The 17,428-nt window shown below is 41.8% G+C and overlaps 1 protein-coding gene across 2 annotated transcripts in view; it reads right to left on the reverse strand.

Moving 5' to 3' along the window:
* Positions 1-17,428, reverse strand: part of NCOA6 (nuclear receptor coactivator 6) — a 53,434-nt gene that overhangs the window by 19,274 nt on the left and 16,732 nt on the right. The window contains exons 2-10 of one of the 2 annotated variants that reach the window (XM_048495940.1): positions 15,926-16,077; positions 14,514-14,601; positions 12,724-13,003; positions 10,803-10,958; positions 8,816-8,938; positions 6,088-6,216; positions 4,847-5,662; positions 2,930-3,076; positions 891-2,010 (exon numbers count right to left, since the gene is read on the reverse strand). In XM_048495940.1, the coding sequence (XP_048351897.1) occupies positions 891-2,010; positions 2,930-3,076; positions 4,847-5,662; positions 6,088-6,216; positions 8,816-8,938; positions 10,803-10,958; positions 12,724-12,958 (2,726 nt within the window). In that variant the 5' untranslated portion in view covers positions 12,959-13,003; positions 14,514-14,601; positions 15,926-16,077. The remainder of the gene's footprint in view (positions 1-890; positions 2,011-2,929; positions 3,077-4,846; positions 5,663-6,087; positions 6,217-8,815; positions 8,939-10,802; positions 10,959-12,723; positions 13,004-14,513; positions 14,602-15,925; positions 16,078-17,428) is intronic. The other variant, XM_048495939.1, reaches the window with a different exon arrangement.

Below are 17,428 nucleotides of genomic sequence, written 5' to 3' on the forward strand. Positions count from 1 at the left end.
AAGGGGTAGATATAAGTACATGAACTATATGCAACAGTTATTACCCATGACACAGTCAAGGCAAGGAAAAGCACACTTGCTCGGACCTACAGTGTCAGGTCAAAAGAGAAGATACCACCATTGTTCCTACAACTATCACCAAGCAGTCAGAAGGACTCAATGCTCCTGATCCTGCCCTCTCAGTCACTGACTCTACAACCTTGATGGGGACGGATAGTTTTTTTTCCAGGCTAAGCCAAACAGGGAAATCACATATTACACAGAAACATGATTGCTTCCGGGCAAAAATGGCATTAAGGACATGAGATAAAAAGGAGAGCTGGTACTCATATGTGCACTCAGAAAAGTGACAGAGGGACCAGAAGTAAACAGTGCTTTCAGGTACTGTGAGTTTATATTGTAGAGGATATTGCAGCAGCAGCCAGCAGCCTAACCAAAGTACTCCTAATCCTATCCCTATAATCCTTCTTTATTCACTGAAATCCTTAGCAGAGGGAATGCATATTCAGAGGGAACAACTCTAAAAGTACTCTTTGGTCCTTCACTGTGGCTAACAGACCAATGAAAAGCCATCTCTTCAACGCTCCTTTGCTGTTGCTGCTTTTGTGAATTACTTCTACACCAACTCCACGAACAGGCTTTTCTCCTGGAAAGTGAAAGCTTTTGGAATTCTAACTTAACAACTAACACATAACCACATAGTGAAGTTTTTTTTTTACCAAACAACTTCTTTAATTCTTTGGCATAGGATGGAGACTCCAATAGCAAAACTGCCACTGTGTTGTAACTTAGAGGCTCTGTATAAAATAACCATATGCAAAACCATGAGCAATTCACATACAACAAATAGTGTTCAGTGGTGTAGGAAACAAAAGTGTTTTTAAACCTACTTAATTTGTTCTACTTGCTGATTATTTTTCTTCTTCCTTGGAGGTTTTTTCTTCTTGGGTTTATTGGCATTTTGATTGTTTGGTTTGCTGCTTACACCAAAATGTCCTGCAGATATATCACTTTGTAGCAAATTTACCAGTAATGGGCTTGTTAGGGTGACATCTTTGTTGACAGGAAAACCTGGATTCTGCCCACAGGGAATCTGATTTCCATTTTGTGCTCCACCAAAAGGAGCATTGAAAGACATTCCATGTCCAGCAAAATGGCTCCCTGGGGCATTGCTGTTTCCTTGCATCCCTTGCAAGTGGGGTGGAACCATATTCCCTTGCTGCATGGAAACATCAGGTAGCATTTGTGTCAAGTTTACATCACTGCCTGTTGTAGTGGTAGTGTCACCCAGCTGCTGAGACATGTGAGGGTTAGGGCCTGTGGGCCTCAGAACCTGTCCTTGATTCCCCATAACCTGAGAAGGATTGCCATTCCCAGGGCCTTGCTGGGTCATTATCTGCCCTGTGAATTGCACCATGTTTCCTTGCATATTGGGAGTTGGTCCTCTCATGATCTGAGCTGGCCCCGTCATGACATTAGACTGGCTTTGAGCATTAAATGGTTGTTTATTTCCTTGCATCTGATTGGTCATCATCTGCTCCATCATTGAATTCTGGGGCAGCAGCACCTGCCCTTGGGGTCCCATCATCTGATTGTGTGCAGTCATCATTTGTTGTCCTTGCTGGGGCATCATCTGTTTGGGTGGGGTCATCCTCTGTTGCGCTGGACCAAGATTTTGGTTTTGAGGCGCTACCATCATCTGGCCCTGTGGCATGAGCTGAGCTCGAGAAAGTATCATCTGATTTTGTGGATTTAGAGATCCCTGAGGCTGAATGTTCACCATCTGTCCTTGGGAGGACACTGTTTGTTGGTGCATTCCCATGAGCTGAGATTGTGGTCCTTGCGGAGTCTGTCCTTGCATGTTGCCCATGTTTACTTGAGGAACTCCACTGGAGCCTGCCTGCTGGTTGTTTATATTGCCATGAAGTCCCATTAAATTGGTCTGCATCATATTCGGTGGGCCATGTTGAACTTGCATCTGACTTTGGGAAGGACCATTTCCTTGACCACCTTAAAAATGCATATCATTCAAATTACAATAATATTATTAATTGAATGTACATTAATGTGTGAATTAAAATAACTTTAAAAAATCAGTATAACAAAGGTTCACAATACCAGAAAAACTAGGTGTAATAGTTATGAAAGTACCCAGGACAGTAGGATTGAAAAATCCATCATTTCTATGCCCTCAAAACATACAAATTTGAGATGTTGCAACCCAGTGAATATGAATGAAAAAAAATCTACCTAATAGTCAACTGTCATACAAGACTGCTTAAAAAGAAAAAAATATTTAGAATCTTTTACTTAAAGAAAGCTTTAAAAATAGTTCTTGGTCAAAATATCCAGTATAAAAGGAAGGGAAAAATCACACCAATGGCAACCCCTTTCTTCTCATCAGAAGAACAACACTTTATACACATTTTAGTTAAAATGACAGTTTGTTGGGAGTCTACAAATGGAAGCAATGGCAGTTGATTTTTGAAAAGCAGTCCAGAATTTCTTCCTCAAGTTAACTACTGAGATTAAGGGATCTGTGAGTTAGATGCCATCAGGTTTACCCCTGGTTTAAAAAAAGCCTGGTTCCCTTTGACCATCAAAAGACTATGATTTTAACCAGGTTTACCCCTGGTTTTTAAAAAAAGCATGGTTCCTTTTGACCACCAAAAGATCATGATCATGAGACCTGCGTAAAAAAAAGGCCAGGTGAGATGGAGTGTGTCAGGTAGAATTGGGAGCAATTGAAACAAAAAAAATCTACATTATTCAACATAGCAGTCTGCTTGTGCTAAACACGCACATTTACAGCTTCAATTCTACATTCATGGTGCACCAACTGTTTACAAATACTGGAACTTCTTTCATATCTCCTTCCTAATTAAAACAGTGGGTGGATAGGAAAATCATCAGAATACAATTAACAGACCTGTGTGTTGCACACTTTGACTTGTTTGTAGTTGAGATGTCCCACTATTTGCAGGTGTTCCTGGTGCTGTAGAAGGCACTGGACTTTGCATGAAGTTCTGATTTGTCTGTCCTGCAGGAAAGCCAGGTGGGAGACGCTTGGGCATTCCTGGACAAAAAATGACTTCGTCCATTAGAGGCAGGTTCAATAAATACAGTTTTGGTATCTAAACTCTCAGAGGAAAGCTAAGAGAAGGGCGGCACAATCAGAAGGCAAGCAATGTGAGGAAAGATCATACACACCCTAGCCCAGGGGTCTGCAACGTGTGGCTCTCCAGATGTTCATGGACTACATGCTGGCAGGGGCTGATGGGAATTGTAGTCCACGAACATCTGGAGAGCCACACGTTGCAGACCCCTGCCCTAGCCCTACACAACCCAGATTAGTAGGGTACACTCCCTCTTTTTCTACTCTTTCCTTTGTTTCCTTTCACATTCGTTCCATTTCCTTTTCCACCTTTTGTTCTCTCTTGAGTCCTTCTGTCCTCAGCCCCCAATTCCATGCCACATCCCCCACTGGCTTCTAGATGGGCTAAAAACAATGGGAGGCCAAAGGAGATGCAATAGTGGTGATGGAATTGGTGGAAGAAGCCAAGCTTCAGCTACTTCCCACAAAATCTAGGCACTAACAGCTGCTTAAAGAGTAACAATGCTGCAGTCTGACTGTTTGCTTAAAACAGTTTCGCCAACAGCAATACTTTCTTGACTAGCAGAAAGAGGACAACGCCTCCTAACTATGAAAAGTTAATGGAAGAACAGCTGGACGACAATTAGAAGGGGGAAGAAAGAGGATTTATGCTTCCCTAGCCTCAGCAAGGAAAGCCTATTCCTTCCTTCTATTACCTGCCATATCTAGATTACCTGGATCACCTAGCAGGCTTGACAAATTTTCCTTAGTTATAGGAACCAGTGCAAAAAGTTTAGGACCACAGTCATTTTTCAGTGTTCAAAGTTTCAGATTTTAATGACAGGGTTTTCTAATTATTGCTACCACAAAACCTACTCACAAGCTCTTCATTTTTCATGATTTCAGCAAAACTATTACAAAAGTGTTTTAGTATATCAACAAATATGATGGTAGCCTTGGTTATCTTCATCATGATGAAACTGTAACCTCTAGCCCTAGATTAACTTCTTCCCACTTTTTCATAATTCCATTATTCCTTCAAAAATGACTATTTAATTGATATTGGAGCCAGTATAGGAAGCCACTGGTTACAGAATGAATTCATCCATCTTTTACTGTTGAGAGATGCTACAAGAAAACGATAGCTGAAAATACTAAACATCATAATGAAATTTCTCGGTGTCGTTGTGGCCTGGGATTGATCATGCCCCGCCTTCTACTTCTCTCATTCATACATACCAAAATACATAAAATTGTGGAGTGTTCAGTACTGACTACAATTGGATTCATTTACCAGAACTTCTAATTCTCACCCCGCTACATTTCAGTTGGGTAACTATAATAAAACTGAGGCAAATGCGCAGTTACCTCAAAGTTTCCTTGGCTTCCTACAAAACTGAAGTCTCTCATGTAACTAAAACTTTATTTTAAAAATAAGGATGGATGGAGGATTGGGTTTATCCTTTTCCCTCATGGCAACAACATTGTGATAGGAACCTTTACCCTATCATTATTCCAAAAGGTATCAGGTGATAAGACTAGATTCCAACTCTCTAATCATACAGAAACTGCAGAACCAATAAACTGCATATCTTGTAAAAAAAAATTCCACATATACATTGTCCCATAATGTAATGCTTCAGCACTGAATTTATATTAAGTTATATAAGTAACTAGCTAAGTGGATGTGGGATAACTCATCAGCTTGCTAAACAGACTAGGCAAATACATTTTAGTTAAAGAATGACTTACCTCCTAACCCAGGATGCAAACCCTGTGGGCCCTGGTTTTGCTGTTGAATGACCATGAAGTTAGGAGGCACAGTTCCTTGCTGTACCATAGGATTACGGCCAGGAGAATTTACAGGCTGTTGAAACCCTTGGGAAAGGGCATTGCTCTGAGGAGGCCTTGGTCCCATTTGCTGCTGTGCTTGGTTAACTGTTGGAGAGGATGCAGGAGATCCCTGCTGAAAGGAGGAGGGGGAAGAAGCAGGAGATTTGCTGGTCAGGTGGGGTTGTTGTAGTGGTGCAGGGACCCGTGAGGGTCCTCCCTGAAGGTTCTTCATCTGAGGAGCAGTAAATTGGCCAGAGTTGCTCATCTGAGGAAAGTTTGTATGTGCCTGGGAAGCTTGTTGGCTTCCAAAAGGGTATGGAGGTGGGGGGTGGGATGGGGTTTGTACTGTTGCTAAAGATGGTCTTGTTTGGAGTTGCTGCTGCATTTGTCCAGGCAAGGGGGTCTTTTTCCACCCTTGGTTAACTGTCAGTGTGCCCATTGTTCCTTGAGATGGAGTGGGTTGAGCTGTTCCAGAAGGCACCTGGTTCCAAGCAGGAGGAACTGGAATCTGACCTGGGGTCGTAAATGTAGGCCGAATACCCTGTTGTGGTTGCTGATGCGGCTGAGAGGGGCGTGGCTGCAGTTGTTGCTGTGGCTGCATCTGCTGGAAGTTGGCTGGGTTTATTTGCCTGTTAACAGGAACTGACTGTACAGAATGGAGTTGAGGCATTACAGATCCAGACGGGTGATTCTGCTGTTGGATACTGAGTCCTGATAACAGTGGGTCCACAGCTTCTATTAAAACAAAATGCAGAAACAATAACAGCTGTAGATTGTACAGCTGAAAAAGCGCGCTTTGATGAGATCCAACATATCCCCCCATTCTTCAGCAGAGCTTCACTAGAATTCACTTTAGGAAAGAGATGAACACCATCAAAGCTAGGAACATTACATTATTACCAACAAGTGATGTTGTACATTGACTATACATTTGAACTTTGCACATCAGTAAAATAGGCTGCATCTCTTCCATTCAGGTCTTTTGCCCACATCATTTTCAACACCTTTTTTTATAAATTCATTTATATATATAGCTGAATAATGAGGATAACACTTCATTCATCTGATCAATTTTCTTCAAAGCTACAGGTGTTTAATCCATAGTAAATTAAAGCGCCATTCAATTGTGTTCGGTATTAGCCTCATTTATGTTGGGTTACCTGACTGAGAGGCCGGCCGAAGTGTCCTGGGCTGCAGCTCAGTGTTAGCTGAACTTGTCATCATAGGTGAAGGCACATTTCCACTCTGCTGCATCACAACAGCTGCAGGATTATTTATTCTTATTAACCCTATAAATATAATAATATATTTCACTGTCTTGAGGATGCAGTTTGTCAATATCAAAACATGGCATTTTACAGATGTGAAAAACTTCAATCCTGTATTAAAATTTAGAAATTCCAAGCTACACTCTGGACCCAGGGCAAAAATGTAACTGAACTAGAAGGAGAAAGATTGGCAGCAGGAACATTTTATTTTATCAATTTTATTAAACCAATTTTAATTCTTGGTTTGTTGAATCACCTAGATAAAAGCATTTTTGTGATTAACAGCTGATTAAGGCTGATTTGTGACTAACAACTGATTTGTGATTAACAGCTGATTAAAGCATGTACGTGGGTTTATATCAGCATCTTATGAGCTGAAGGCGGCAAGGCAAGGCGTCTTCTCCTCTTTGACTTCCCACTCAGTGGAGGTGAGGCGCGGAGGTACTCTCCAGAGTCCTCAGCATCTTCCTCCCAAGTGTTCATCAATAAAGCTTTGTTTTACATAACTCTGTTTCAATTAGTGTGATGCATGTGTGTTTGCTTAGGGCAGTGATGGCGAACCTTTTTGAGACCGAGTGCCCAAATTGCAACCCAAACCCCATTTATTTATCGCAAAGTGCCAACACGGCAATTTAACCTGAATGCTGAGGTTTTGGTTTAGAAAAAACCAGTTGGCTCCCTCTTCCTTTGCCCCACCCGCTCGACCAGGGACCAGCCTGCGCTAGCCTCCAGCAAGTCCCTTGTGCACCGCTCTGTGCCTCTCTAGCATCTCTGCCTCCTCTGCGTCCACCCCCCACCCCCAGGCAGCAGCCACCTGGAGCACAGGCACCAGGCCCGTCAGCCGAGTCCTCCCTGCTCACTGCGGTGGCCACATGTCGTGCTCAGTGGCCCAGGCCAGCCTAGATGTGTGTGTGGGGTGTGTGTGTGTGTGTGTGTGATTTTCCGCCCCCCCCCCCCCATGACAAACTCTGTGTGCGCGTGCTCACAAAGAGGGCTCCGAGTGCCACCTCTGGCACCCGTGCCATAAATTCGCCATCACTGGCTTAGGGCCACTCCAGAATTTTTTGAGGGAAACACCTGAGACCCAAGCATATCTGGCAGTTCTACGGAGGGCGCTAATGTGGTCCCAAGAGACAGTCAGAAATTTCAGGATTTATCAGGCAGCCCTGGAAGTTGACACTTAAAGGCTCCCTGGATTGGCCAGTTTTGTTTCTCCTTCTCCACACTCCTATGTTCCCTGAGGCAGAAGCTGACACATGGAACCACAATTGCTTGTGGCTGCTTATATCAGTTTCAAGTAACAGATCCAATATAAGTTTACCAATACAACAATACAAAATGTTATACTGAGTGTCCAGGCTCGGCCGCAGCACCCAGACCTGTCCCGCTGGGTCACACATGGGCTGGTACCGGGGGAGTTGGGAAGGCTGCAGAGGAGCCTCTTGCAGGGACAGTGGAGGCCTTAGAGGCCTGGTTCAAAGAGGAAGGCAGGGAAGAGAAGAGTTTTAGGCCCAGCAGGACCCACCCGCCCACAGCTGAGCTGGATGTGGGAGATGGGCTGGAGAAGCAGCTTAGACCAGGCAGGGCCCGCCCACCCACAGCTGAGGCGGATGTGGGAGATGGGCTGGGGAAGCAGCTGGGACAAGGGAGAGAAATTAGAGGGCAGAAGGGATACAAGGAAGTGGGAAAGGAAGAGTCAGGAGCTGCCGCAGGAGCAGGGAATGTGGGTGGTGGTGTGAAAAGGCAAGGGAGAGGGGCAGCTCAATGGTGGGAAGAGGATTCTGGAGCCCAGACCACCTACTGCCATGGTGGCGAACCTTTGGCACTCCAGATGCTATGGACTACAATTCCCATCAGCTGGCAGGGGCGGATGGGTATTGTAGTCCATAACATCTGGAGTACCAAAGGTTCACCACCACTGCCCTACCAGAACCTAGAGTACGGTTTAGGCTGGTCCCAACCCTGTGCAGTCACAGGATGGGAGTCTTTCACACAGGCTGGAAATACCTCTCCCTGTGAGGCCACAGGGGAGAGACAAACCCCTGGAAACTCCTCTCCCTGTGAAGCAACAAAGGAGAGAGGGAGGGTGTGAACTCTCAAGTCAGTCAGGGGAAGGAAGACAGATAGACCTGCTAGGAGGAGGGTGGCATGGGCAAGGGCTGCCACGTACACCAGGTGCCTTGTGGGCGCGGTTGTTTCTTGGCCCTTTGGGCCAATTGGGAGAGTCACCGTCTGGGGAGACCAACCCCCAGGTTAGGGTAGGAGGGAAGGATATACCGCCCAAAGAGCCCGAGGAGGGGGAACGCCACACTGAGGCATTAGATAGTGCCTCCTGGCCATCTTTCTCTCATTTTACTCTCGTTACAGGCGAAAAAAATTACTATCTCATATATTAAAAAAATTATATCCCACAGGTTCCTGAGGCACCTTTCAATCATAACCGTTAAAAAAATAACAATTAAAAACTACAAAAGCAAACAGCAGCGTTCTCACTTATTTCTCTCACAGGACAGGTATATTTTAAGGCAACTCAATGGAAAGGCATACGTTGGAGTGTTTGGAAGAACTGGTATAATAATTCACCAAGCATCAAAGCTAATGTAAAAAAACCTGTACTTGCCTTGGTTAGTTTGCAAGGGAAATCCTGTCTCCATTCGTACAGAGTTGCCTGGTCCCACAGGCCCATTAATTCTCATTTCTTGTCCTCTGTTTTGAGCTAATGCTAAATTGATAGCACCTTCACCTGTGATCAATGTCAAAAGGAGAAGCAGAATATATGGTTTAGTTCAGCTGGTATGTATTTAAAATATATTTTTGTTTATATTAGGGCATTGTGAAACTTCTCCACAGCTTGGCCTCTTGTAAAGTATCTTAGAGCTCACTTATGTTTAAAGAACTTCATGCACTCCATCAGATTGTTATGGGTGCAGAGCCTGATTGTTATGGGTGCAGAGCCTTCCCTGCCAGCAAATGTTTTGAAGAAGGAAGCATTCTGGTATACATGGACTGTGCAGAAATCAAGTGTACATGAATCTCTGGAGCAAAGGACTTATTTTTCAAAATAAAGTTTCATCTCATGAAGCAGAAGAAAATAATTAGTAGGTTAAATTTAAGCAACAGCTTCAACAAACCAGAACTGGGACTCTGGCAGCCTCCAATACACGATAACAGAAAAATTCCTGGGCCTGGGCTCAATACTGCATTAACACTGGCAGCAGCATTTCTGTGGTGCATTTCCCATTCTAATCTTTAGTCATACTCATTAGCACCATTCAACAGATCTCAGAGAGGGTTGTTTTGTTTTTGTTTGGTTTTTCAGGGCAGAGAGCAATTTTCATTCATCTCCCCTCTCATTGCAGCCATCAAACTCCTTGAAACTATTCCTGGGAGTCTCCTGCCTCCAAGGAACTGTATTTTGGGGAGATTTCATAATACAGCAAGGAGGGGACACAAGAAAGTAAAGATCCACAGATGAAAATCTGTTCCATCAATGGAAATCCATGAAATTCAAGCCATTGTGTGAATATTAGCCATACATCATCATCATCATCATCATCATCATCATCATCATCATCATCATCATCATCATCATCATCATCATCACTATTACTATTATTATTATTATTATTATTATTATTATTATTGTAGATTTCACAGCTGCCAGATCTTTAGCTGGTTGTTGGCCTTCATTACAATTCGAGCCTCACCCAGAGGCCTAGGAAGTTGTAATGTATCGGCGTATTATTATTATTATTATTATTATTATTATTATTATTATTATTATTATTATTATTATTATTATTATTATTATTATTATTATTATTATTATTATTATTTCGGTATACCGCCCCATCCCCAAAGGGCTCTGGGCGGTGAACAACAGAATCATCGTAAAATACAAGTAACAAAAGGGGCACGTAAACAACAACCAATAAATAATACCTAACATTAAGCTAAAACAGAATGAGCTGATAAATTAAGCCCCATAAACTTTAAAATACTAATTTAAAACAGCGATTAATACATAAGAACAGCGTCCCACAAAATCTTACTTAAAAATCCTCCTACGTAGCACCTTTTGCAACTGGCTTTTGGCAACTGCCCCATGAGGAGCAGGCACATGGGAGGCTCACTGGTTAAGTTCAGATGCCAAGCCAAAGCCATGCTCTGGCACTATGTGAATGTGCTTTAATGCTCTTTTCCCCCTCCTCACAAGGGTTTATGAAGGCCTATCTGGTCTATGGTCCATCAGCTATCCAGGAACTTGGACAGAGGTCTTTCAACCTCTTGATCCCTGCGCCTAGTACGACTGAACAAAGCTGTCTCCTAAATAAAACTGCCCCCCATTATACCTGGGACTGACATGATAAGTACTAATAAACAATACAACATGGAGCAGGGACAGAACAGGCAAAATCACCACAAAGACCTGTGGCAAAAGCAGCGTAACACAGCACCAAGTCACCAAATTATACAATTAACTCATGAATTATATCATTATCCGATATTATCATTACTGAAAAATCCAATTCAGTATCCAAGTTACTGAAAAACGTACAATGTATTTCTTAACTATGCTATGAAGTACACAAAGTAACTCCAACTACCTTCAATTTGAACTGAGAGAATCCCCAGATCTCTAAGTTGTTGATTGTTATTTTGAGCCAGCATTCGTAGTCGTTCAGCTGCTTCACGAGGAATATTGAATGTAACACGTACGCTGTTCCAGGGTTCCACCTTCCTCAATTTTAACTTGTCAGAATCTTAGTCAAGAGTAGGAAAAAAGAAAAGAAAAATCAGCATATAGCAAAACTACTTACTTTGGTCAAGTAAGAACAGACAAGGTTCTCATGTTTATATTCAATGCTTCCTACCAATAAACAGACTTCTTAACTCAACAAGAGTACTTACAGGAAGACTGAGCTACATCACATAAAGACATTTACGTATATATCTGAACACAACATGGGACAGCTTAGTGGTGGGATCCAAAAATTTTAATAACAGGTTCCAATGGTGGTGGGATTCAAACAGTGGCGTCGCTGCACACACGCACCTCCAGTCCCTATTGGGCAGGGAGGTTGCTTTAGTAACCCCTTCTCAGCACTCAGAAAAAATTAGTAACCACTTCTAGAGAAGTGGTGAGAACTGGTTGGATCCCACCTCTGGGACAGCTGATAAATCAATTTCAGATGTTCTTCAGTCAGAAAAGATGCATATTTACATGAACAAGAAGACTTCAGATCTCAGCACAGTGAACTTATGCTAGCTCAAAGCATTCAAGATCATGGAAACTGCAACAGCTGGAATTCATGAACTAGGCTCCCACAAACAACCACCATAAATGAAGAAATCATCCAAATATGTCTGAACCTGACCTATAATAAGCCTTCCCTGATTAAATATAAAACAAGTATCAAGTTGCCTTAAACTAAGAGGAAAGATGGGATGTATATATTTTAATGAATAAATACTAACTATCAAATACACCTACAAAATTAGAAACTTAAATTGCATGTTCTGCTTATTTCCAAGTAAGTGAAATGGAAATGGTTCAACATAGCCTTGTATCCTGGACTATCAAACATTTAGCAAAAGTAAAGATTCTGAATGGAAAATGTTAATAGTGACTAATAATCAGTTTTTGGCCAAAGAAGAACTGGAGCAGAGTGAACAATGTAATTATTATACACCTAATCTCCAACATGGGGTAGTAGAAACCATGGCAATACAAAAACATTAGCAGAATATTGCTCAAAAAACAAGCCAATGTATCACAGGACAGATTATACAAGACTGTTAATATTTAAGGATACTAACCTAGCACACAATATTTCAGGATACCAGGGCAAAATACTTTAGTAGGGAAAACCACGCAATTTCCTTACTTGGAGAGGGGCATTTATTTATTTCACTCAGCTGAAGTCCAACCTGATCACATTATCTATTCAACCCCCCAAATTCTTAGGTTTTGCCATGAGTTTTTTTCAAGGGAAGAAGCAAATGACTTGACTCCCCCCAAGATAACACAGTACCCAGGATTTTCTCTCTGCAGACTCATGAAATAGAGTATGGCATAATTTGATCCCCAAAACAGAAGACTTTAGAAAGAAAACAAAGCAATGTAGTAAGGAGAAGTTCAATGGCCTGACCACAACACCACATGAGAATTTAGTAAACAGACGAATGATAGAACATTGAAACAACAGGAACAGAATCAGAAAATGTTTAAAGAAAGCGAGTTGCATGCTATTCAGAACTTTCCCACTTTCCCCTGGAGCCTGCTGAGATCACCCAAAATCCTTCTCCTGAGGGCCAATGGACACTTGGGATCAATGTAGGGAATCTGAAATGGGAGGGTAGAATCAGTAGACATCTCATTCATGCAGAACAAGGCACAGAATCCAATCACCTAATCCTTCTGCTTATGATAGCCAAATCAAAAGTGTTACCTAAAACCGTTAGGGCAATTCTAGAGTAAACTATGTGTTACATTTTCAAGCTAGAAGATACAAGACAATAAAGTACCCATGTGTAAAAGGCCAGGCACATCATGCAATATGACGCCCAATTTCTGTTTGAAATCATCATCATTTATATTCCCTTTAAAAGCTAAAAAGATGGTAGAATCTTCAGAAAGGCTGCCATGATTTATCTCCTCTTCCTCCAGTCCAGAGTCAATATCCACTTCCATGTTTTCCATGATTGAAGAGCACAATGAAGAGTAGTTATCTTTTAAGCTAGGTATGTCATCCCAAACCATGGTTATGTGATTTGCCACCGTGGAAGCTACTCGGGTATTAAGAACCTATAATAAAAAGTTCAAAAATAAATTGTTTAATACACATCTGAAGAGGCATCTAGGCAAGCACAGACTGTTGCTTCTACTGCTTCTACTTTATTGTTCAAGGGTATGTCTATGCATTTATCTCAGATGTACCAAACTGCATCAACATACTTTTGATCTTCTTGGCTGAACTGACTAAACACTATGTAAGGCTAAATTAAAGCAGGAACAAAATACAAAGTTATTATTTAAGGTACAGTTAAGATAACAGAAGTTATGCCCAGTCCTATGTTTTGCAACCAAGGAAGCATGAATGATGTCTCAAATCCATTTAATGAAGTCAGTGGACCATAAGCTCAGAATCTGGCTATACTTTTCATTCTGCACATGGCCTGTTTAGTCTAGCTGTAAGACTGGGATGGTGCAGCCCCCCCCCCCCCCCAGAAGGGCTGAGAACACCTAAGAAGACAGGCTCATTAGCATGGGGGCTGGAGGAACACAGAGGGTGATGGTCAGAGAGACCAATGGGCTAAGTTTTGCCAGGAGTGCTAGGTTGGGTGATGGTGGCTGGGGCACATGGTGGTGGTGAATGGGAATAGGATACCCTCAGAGCTGAGGCAGGATTGGGCAACAGGCACGGGGGGTAGAGTCCTGAATAAAGTGGGTTCTTAGACTAGAATATTATGGAAGTTAGTAGCCCAAAACTGAGAGTGAATGAAAGAGACCCATAGGTGCAACAGAAGCAAAGTGAAATAAATATCCTGGTAGCTGAGTGCAGGAACTCATGAGGGGTAGACATCTTCCTCACAGAGTGTATTGGGCTACATGGGCATTAAAGTTGGATAGTCAGCCAATGCCTGAAAATCTCATTTTTGAGGGGGATGGAATCTTGCTCGACACCCAGCATGTTACAGGCATCACCCCTGCAAGTCTCGTACCCCACTGCCCTTTCCAAGGTACTTAACTACCACTGTGCAAAACCTTTTCTCCTCCACTTTTGATGTTAGTAACAGAATGAATTAGCACACAAAAATGTACTTCTACTCCACACATTGACCAAACCAGTCAATCATACCACAAATCTGATATTAAAAATCACAAGTGAGTAGACATTTTAAATTTCCAAGGCCTTCTATTACTTACCTAAAAGTCACCATTCTCCTCCAAAAGAATTTTGAAGGGAGAATCTAATGCAATACTGCTGAACTAGAATTCATCAAGAAGTTTAACACCATCCTCCCCCAATCTCAGGGCGTTTTAACAAGGACTTTTGGCTTTCTCACTCATGACAGGTGCTAATATCTTATATATTTCATCTTTATAAGATGGAATTTTTAAAAAATTATTTTTATTATTTAAAAAGGGAAAGGGTTTCAAAAAGCAAGTATAGGGTTAATAAATTCATCAACAAGTATATACAGTATAAAATGGAATTTACGACAGCAATACTTCTGCAACTTTCTAACTGAATCTGCTTTTGGTGTTTTATGCTAATCCTACTTTGCCTATCAGCAGTTGAGAGTGGCCTCACCTATTCTGAATACACTGGTCACTCTTTTCATTGGATCTTGTTTTAAACTGTCCTCTTCAAAAATAACAACTTCCTCCTTCTTTGCATCCTTTCAATATAAATTAAAGTCTTTAATAAACAATATAAATAAACAATATAAATTAAGCAGTGCACTTCCAGCATCAGACTTAACAAAAAATTATGGTGGGATATATTCTTTAAGTCTGTGGACTCTTGTTTTACTCACCTGATCCTTATAAGTGGTGTTGAGTCTAATTGAACCTAGGACCATCTGTACACAAAACAGACACCTTACCACTAAGCCACAGCCCACTCTCAGGCAAGTTCTTGCTTTAAGAAGCAAAGGAACTGATGAGCTTGGCAGTGTTGCCAGATACCACCTACTAAGTACTCCCAGAACTACTGCCAGTGCTGTAACTGCACTTGCTGAGGGGTGAGCAGCAGTTTCACAGCAGTGTCCATTGCAGTTTGATTGCTGGGAAGAAAGAAGCCATAGCAGATCGGAAAGTTTTCCTCCTCCAGCAAAAACTAAGAAAAAGTGACCATGGGGAAAAGGCCTTAATTTAGAGAACAGGATTTCAAACAGTTCTGCAGCCACTGAGTATTGCAGCAGATATTCTCACAGGTTTCATCATTCTTCCTGTCTTTTTTTTTTAGCTAAGTCATTACCCATTTTTCTTTTGGAAGAGAGAGAATGACATCATTGTGGGGTGTGCACATTGGAGTGTGCACTAAAAATAAAATACAAGTGAAATTCAAAGCAGAAATGATAGAGTTCCCTCTTAGGGCCAAACTGTTACTGTTTTCAAAAAGTTGGGTCTGGGTACCCCGCACCCAACTTGTGTTCTCAGCAGCCACACAGCGTAGTGGGGAACAGCTTCTTAAAAGCAGAGGTCGGAATGGGCGGGGGGAGCTCCTGTCTCCCCTTGAGTTGCTTTCCCAACACCATGCTTATTGGGATGAAGTCTGTTATCGCTTGGGAATTCAGCAGGGGGTCAGGAGCCCTTCCTCCCTCTGTGGTGCCCTTCTGAGCCCATTTTGGTTCTCCTTCTTTTAGAAGACATTTCCCACAACTGCTGTATCACAGTAGGGAATACAAGTTGGTTCAAGGAACCCAGACCCAACTATTTAAAAACAGTAAGGTTTCGTTTAGCCCCTAAAGTAACAAATTTACTATGAAATGGCAGCTTAAAGATTATAAATGTATTGCAATCTGCCTTTCATGGAGCATCCTATTTTACCAGAGGCAGTGAAATGAATCCTAAGTAAGCAAGTTTTTTTACAAATAAAGAGGAAAGAAAAACACTATGAATAATGAATTAAAAGGCTTTGTAACATTTCTATGCAAAACAGAGAAGTTCACAGAAAAGCACAATGACAATTTGCACCAATTAAAAAAAAGGGTAGCCTACCAGGAGATCCTGTATCAGAAGATGCATGACCCATTAAGCTGACTGTGGAAATTCGATCCATAATAGTATTCAGGTTCCAGGCCTGCTAAAGCAGACTGCAGGAGTCTGATCCTCTAAACTCTTTCGTGACAAATCAGAAGCCCCAAATGAATCTGTAAATATATCCAATTAAAATCAATCACCTTCTCAATTCTATCAAACCAAATACAAGTGAAGACAAAACCTTTACAAGATACTGATAGCTTTATAATAGTGTAGTGTTCAGTGTATTTTCTTAAACATATTTTAAAAGTTTTTCTTCAGTCAACAGAACACAACACACACTTTATGCACAACTGCTGGAATTCAAGAATTTAAGATTCAACACCAAACTAATCTTTAGGCTATATATAGCAGGATGATCGTCAAGTAGAGAATGTAAACTTGCAGAAGAGAAATAACTGTTAAAGCGGGCTGAGGATACAATCTTAACAGCTCAATCTAGTTGGGGGGACAACGACTCTGCTGTGGCTGGGGATGGTGTGGGGGAGGCAGCGGCACACTACCTCCAATTGAGGTCTGCTGCCCAGAAAAGCTTGATTGTACAGAATTATTTTTGCCAAGAGTTTCCAAGATGCAAGTCAGAGTGCTGCATCGGGGCGTTCCTGGCCTAACAACCCAGTGGAAGCTGAATAATGTCAGTTCCACCCCTGGGAACAATCCCCAGTCTGCCCCTCACTACATCAGCATCTGCTCAGATGCTGGTGTAGCTCCCTGATGGCGCACACTTCCAGGTTTGGCCACTGCAAAGCCGTGCAGTACTCGCATGCCGGCATCTTTGCTCTCCCCAATGGCACAGGTGGCCCTTATGCCAGGGGAGGGGGGGCGGTTCACACACACCGCTCACAAAAATTGACTCAGTCCCCCATCTGGATTGGGCTATAAGTCTGTCTATTCAAAACTGCTATTCTATTCATGGGGCTTACCTTCCAGGAAAGTGTTAGTAGGACTATACCCTGAATCCGTCTCATTCAGTAAACTGAGAACTAAATATATTTCATATTATCTGGCAGAAGTTCTCTGCTGATTCATGTTTATTTATTTAAGACATTTATTAGCTGCCTTTCTTTTTCAAGGCAGTTTATAACATACAACACACACATAAAATAAAACACATTAAAAACATAAAAACCAAAATTTAAAATCCCATCTCAAGTCTGCTAATAAATTTAACCAAATACATCCCTAAAGGCTAAATTCAGAGGGGTGATATTATCACAACCTGACTGAGGAAAAGCTCAGACACTCCTTTGTGTACAGTTTTAGAAGAGAAGCAAAATCTCAATTTCAGGGTTGCTTCCAGCATTAATTCTGGCTTTGTATATTCTGACTGCATGATGTAGATGGTTAGTGTTTACTTTTAGGGGTGGAAAATTTACAATAAAATATACAATAACAGAAAAACAATAACTTGAATGGACTTAGAAGGGTGTAATTTTGCTAAGAAATGGACTGAAAATATGG

Source organism: Sphaerodactylus townsendi, linkage group LG05 (genome assembly GCF_021028975.2).
Source record: "Sphaerodactylus townsendi isolate TG3544 linkage group LG05, MPM_Stown_v2.3, whole genome shotgun sequence".
NCBI lineage: Eukaryota > Metazoa > Chordata > Lepidosauria > Squamata > Sphaerodactylidae > Sphaerodactylus > Sphaerodactylus townsendi.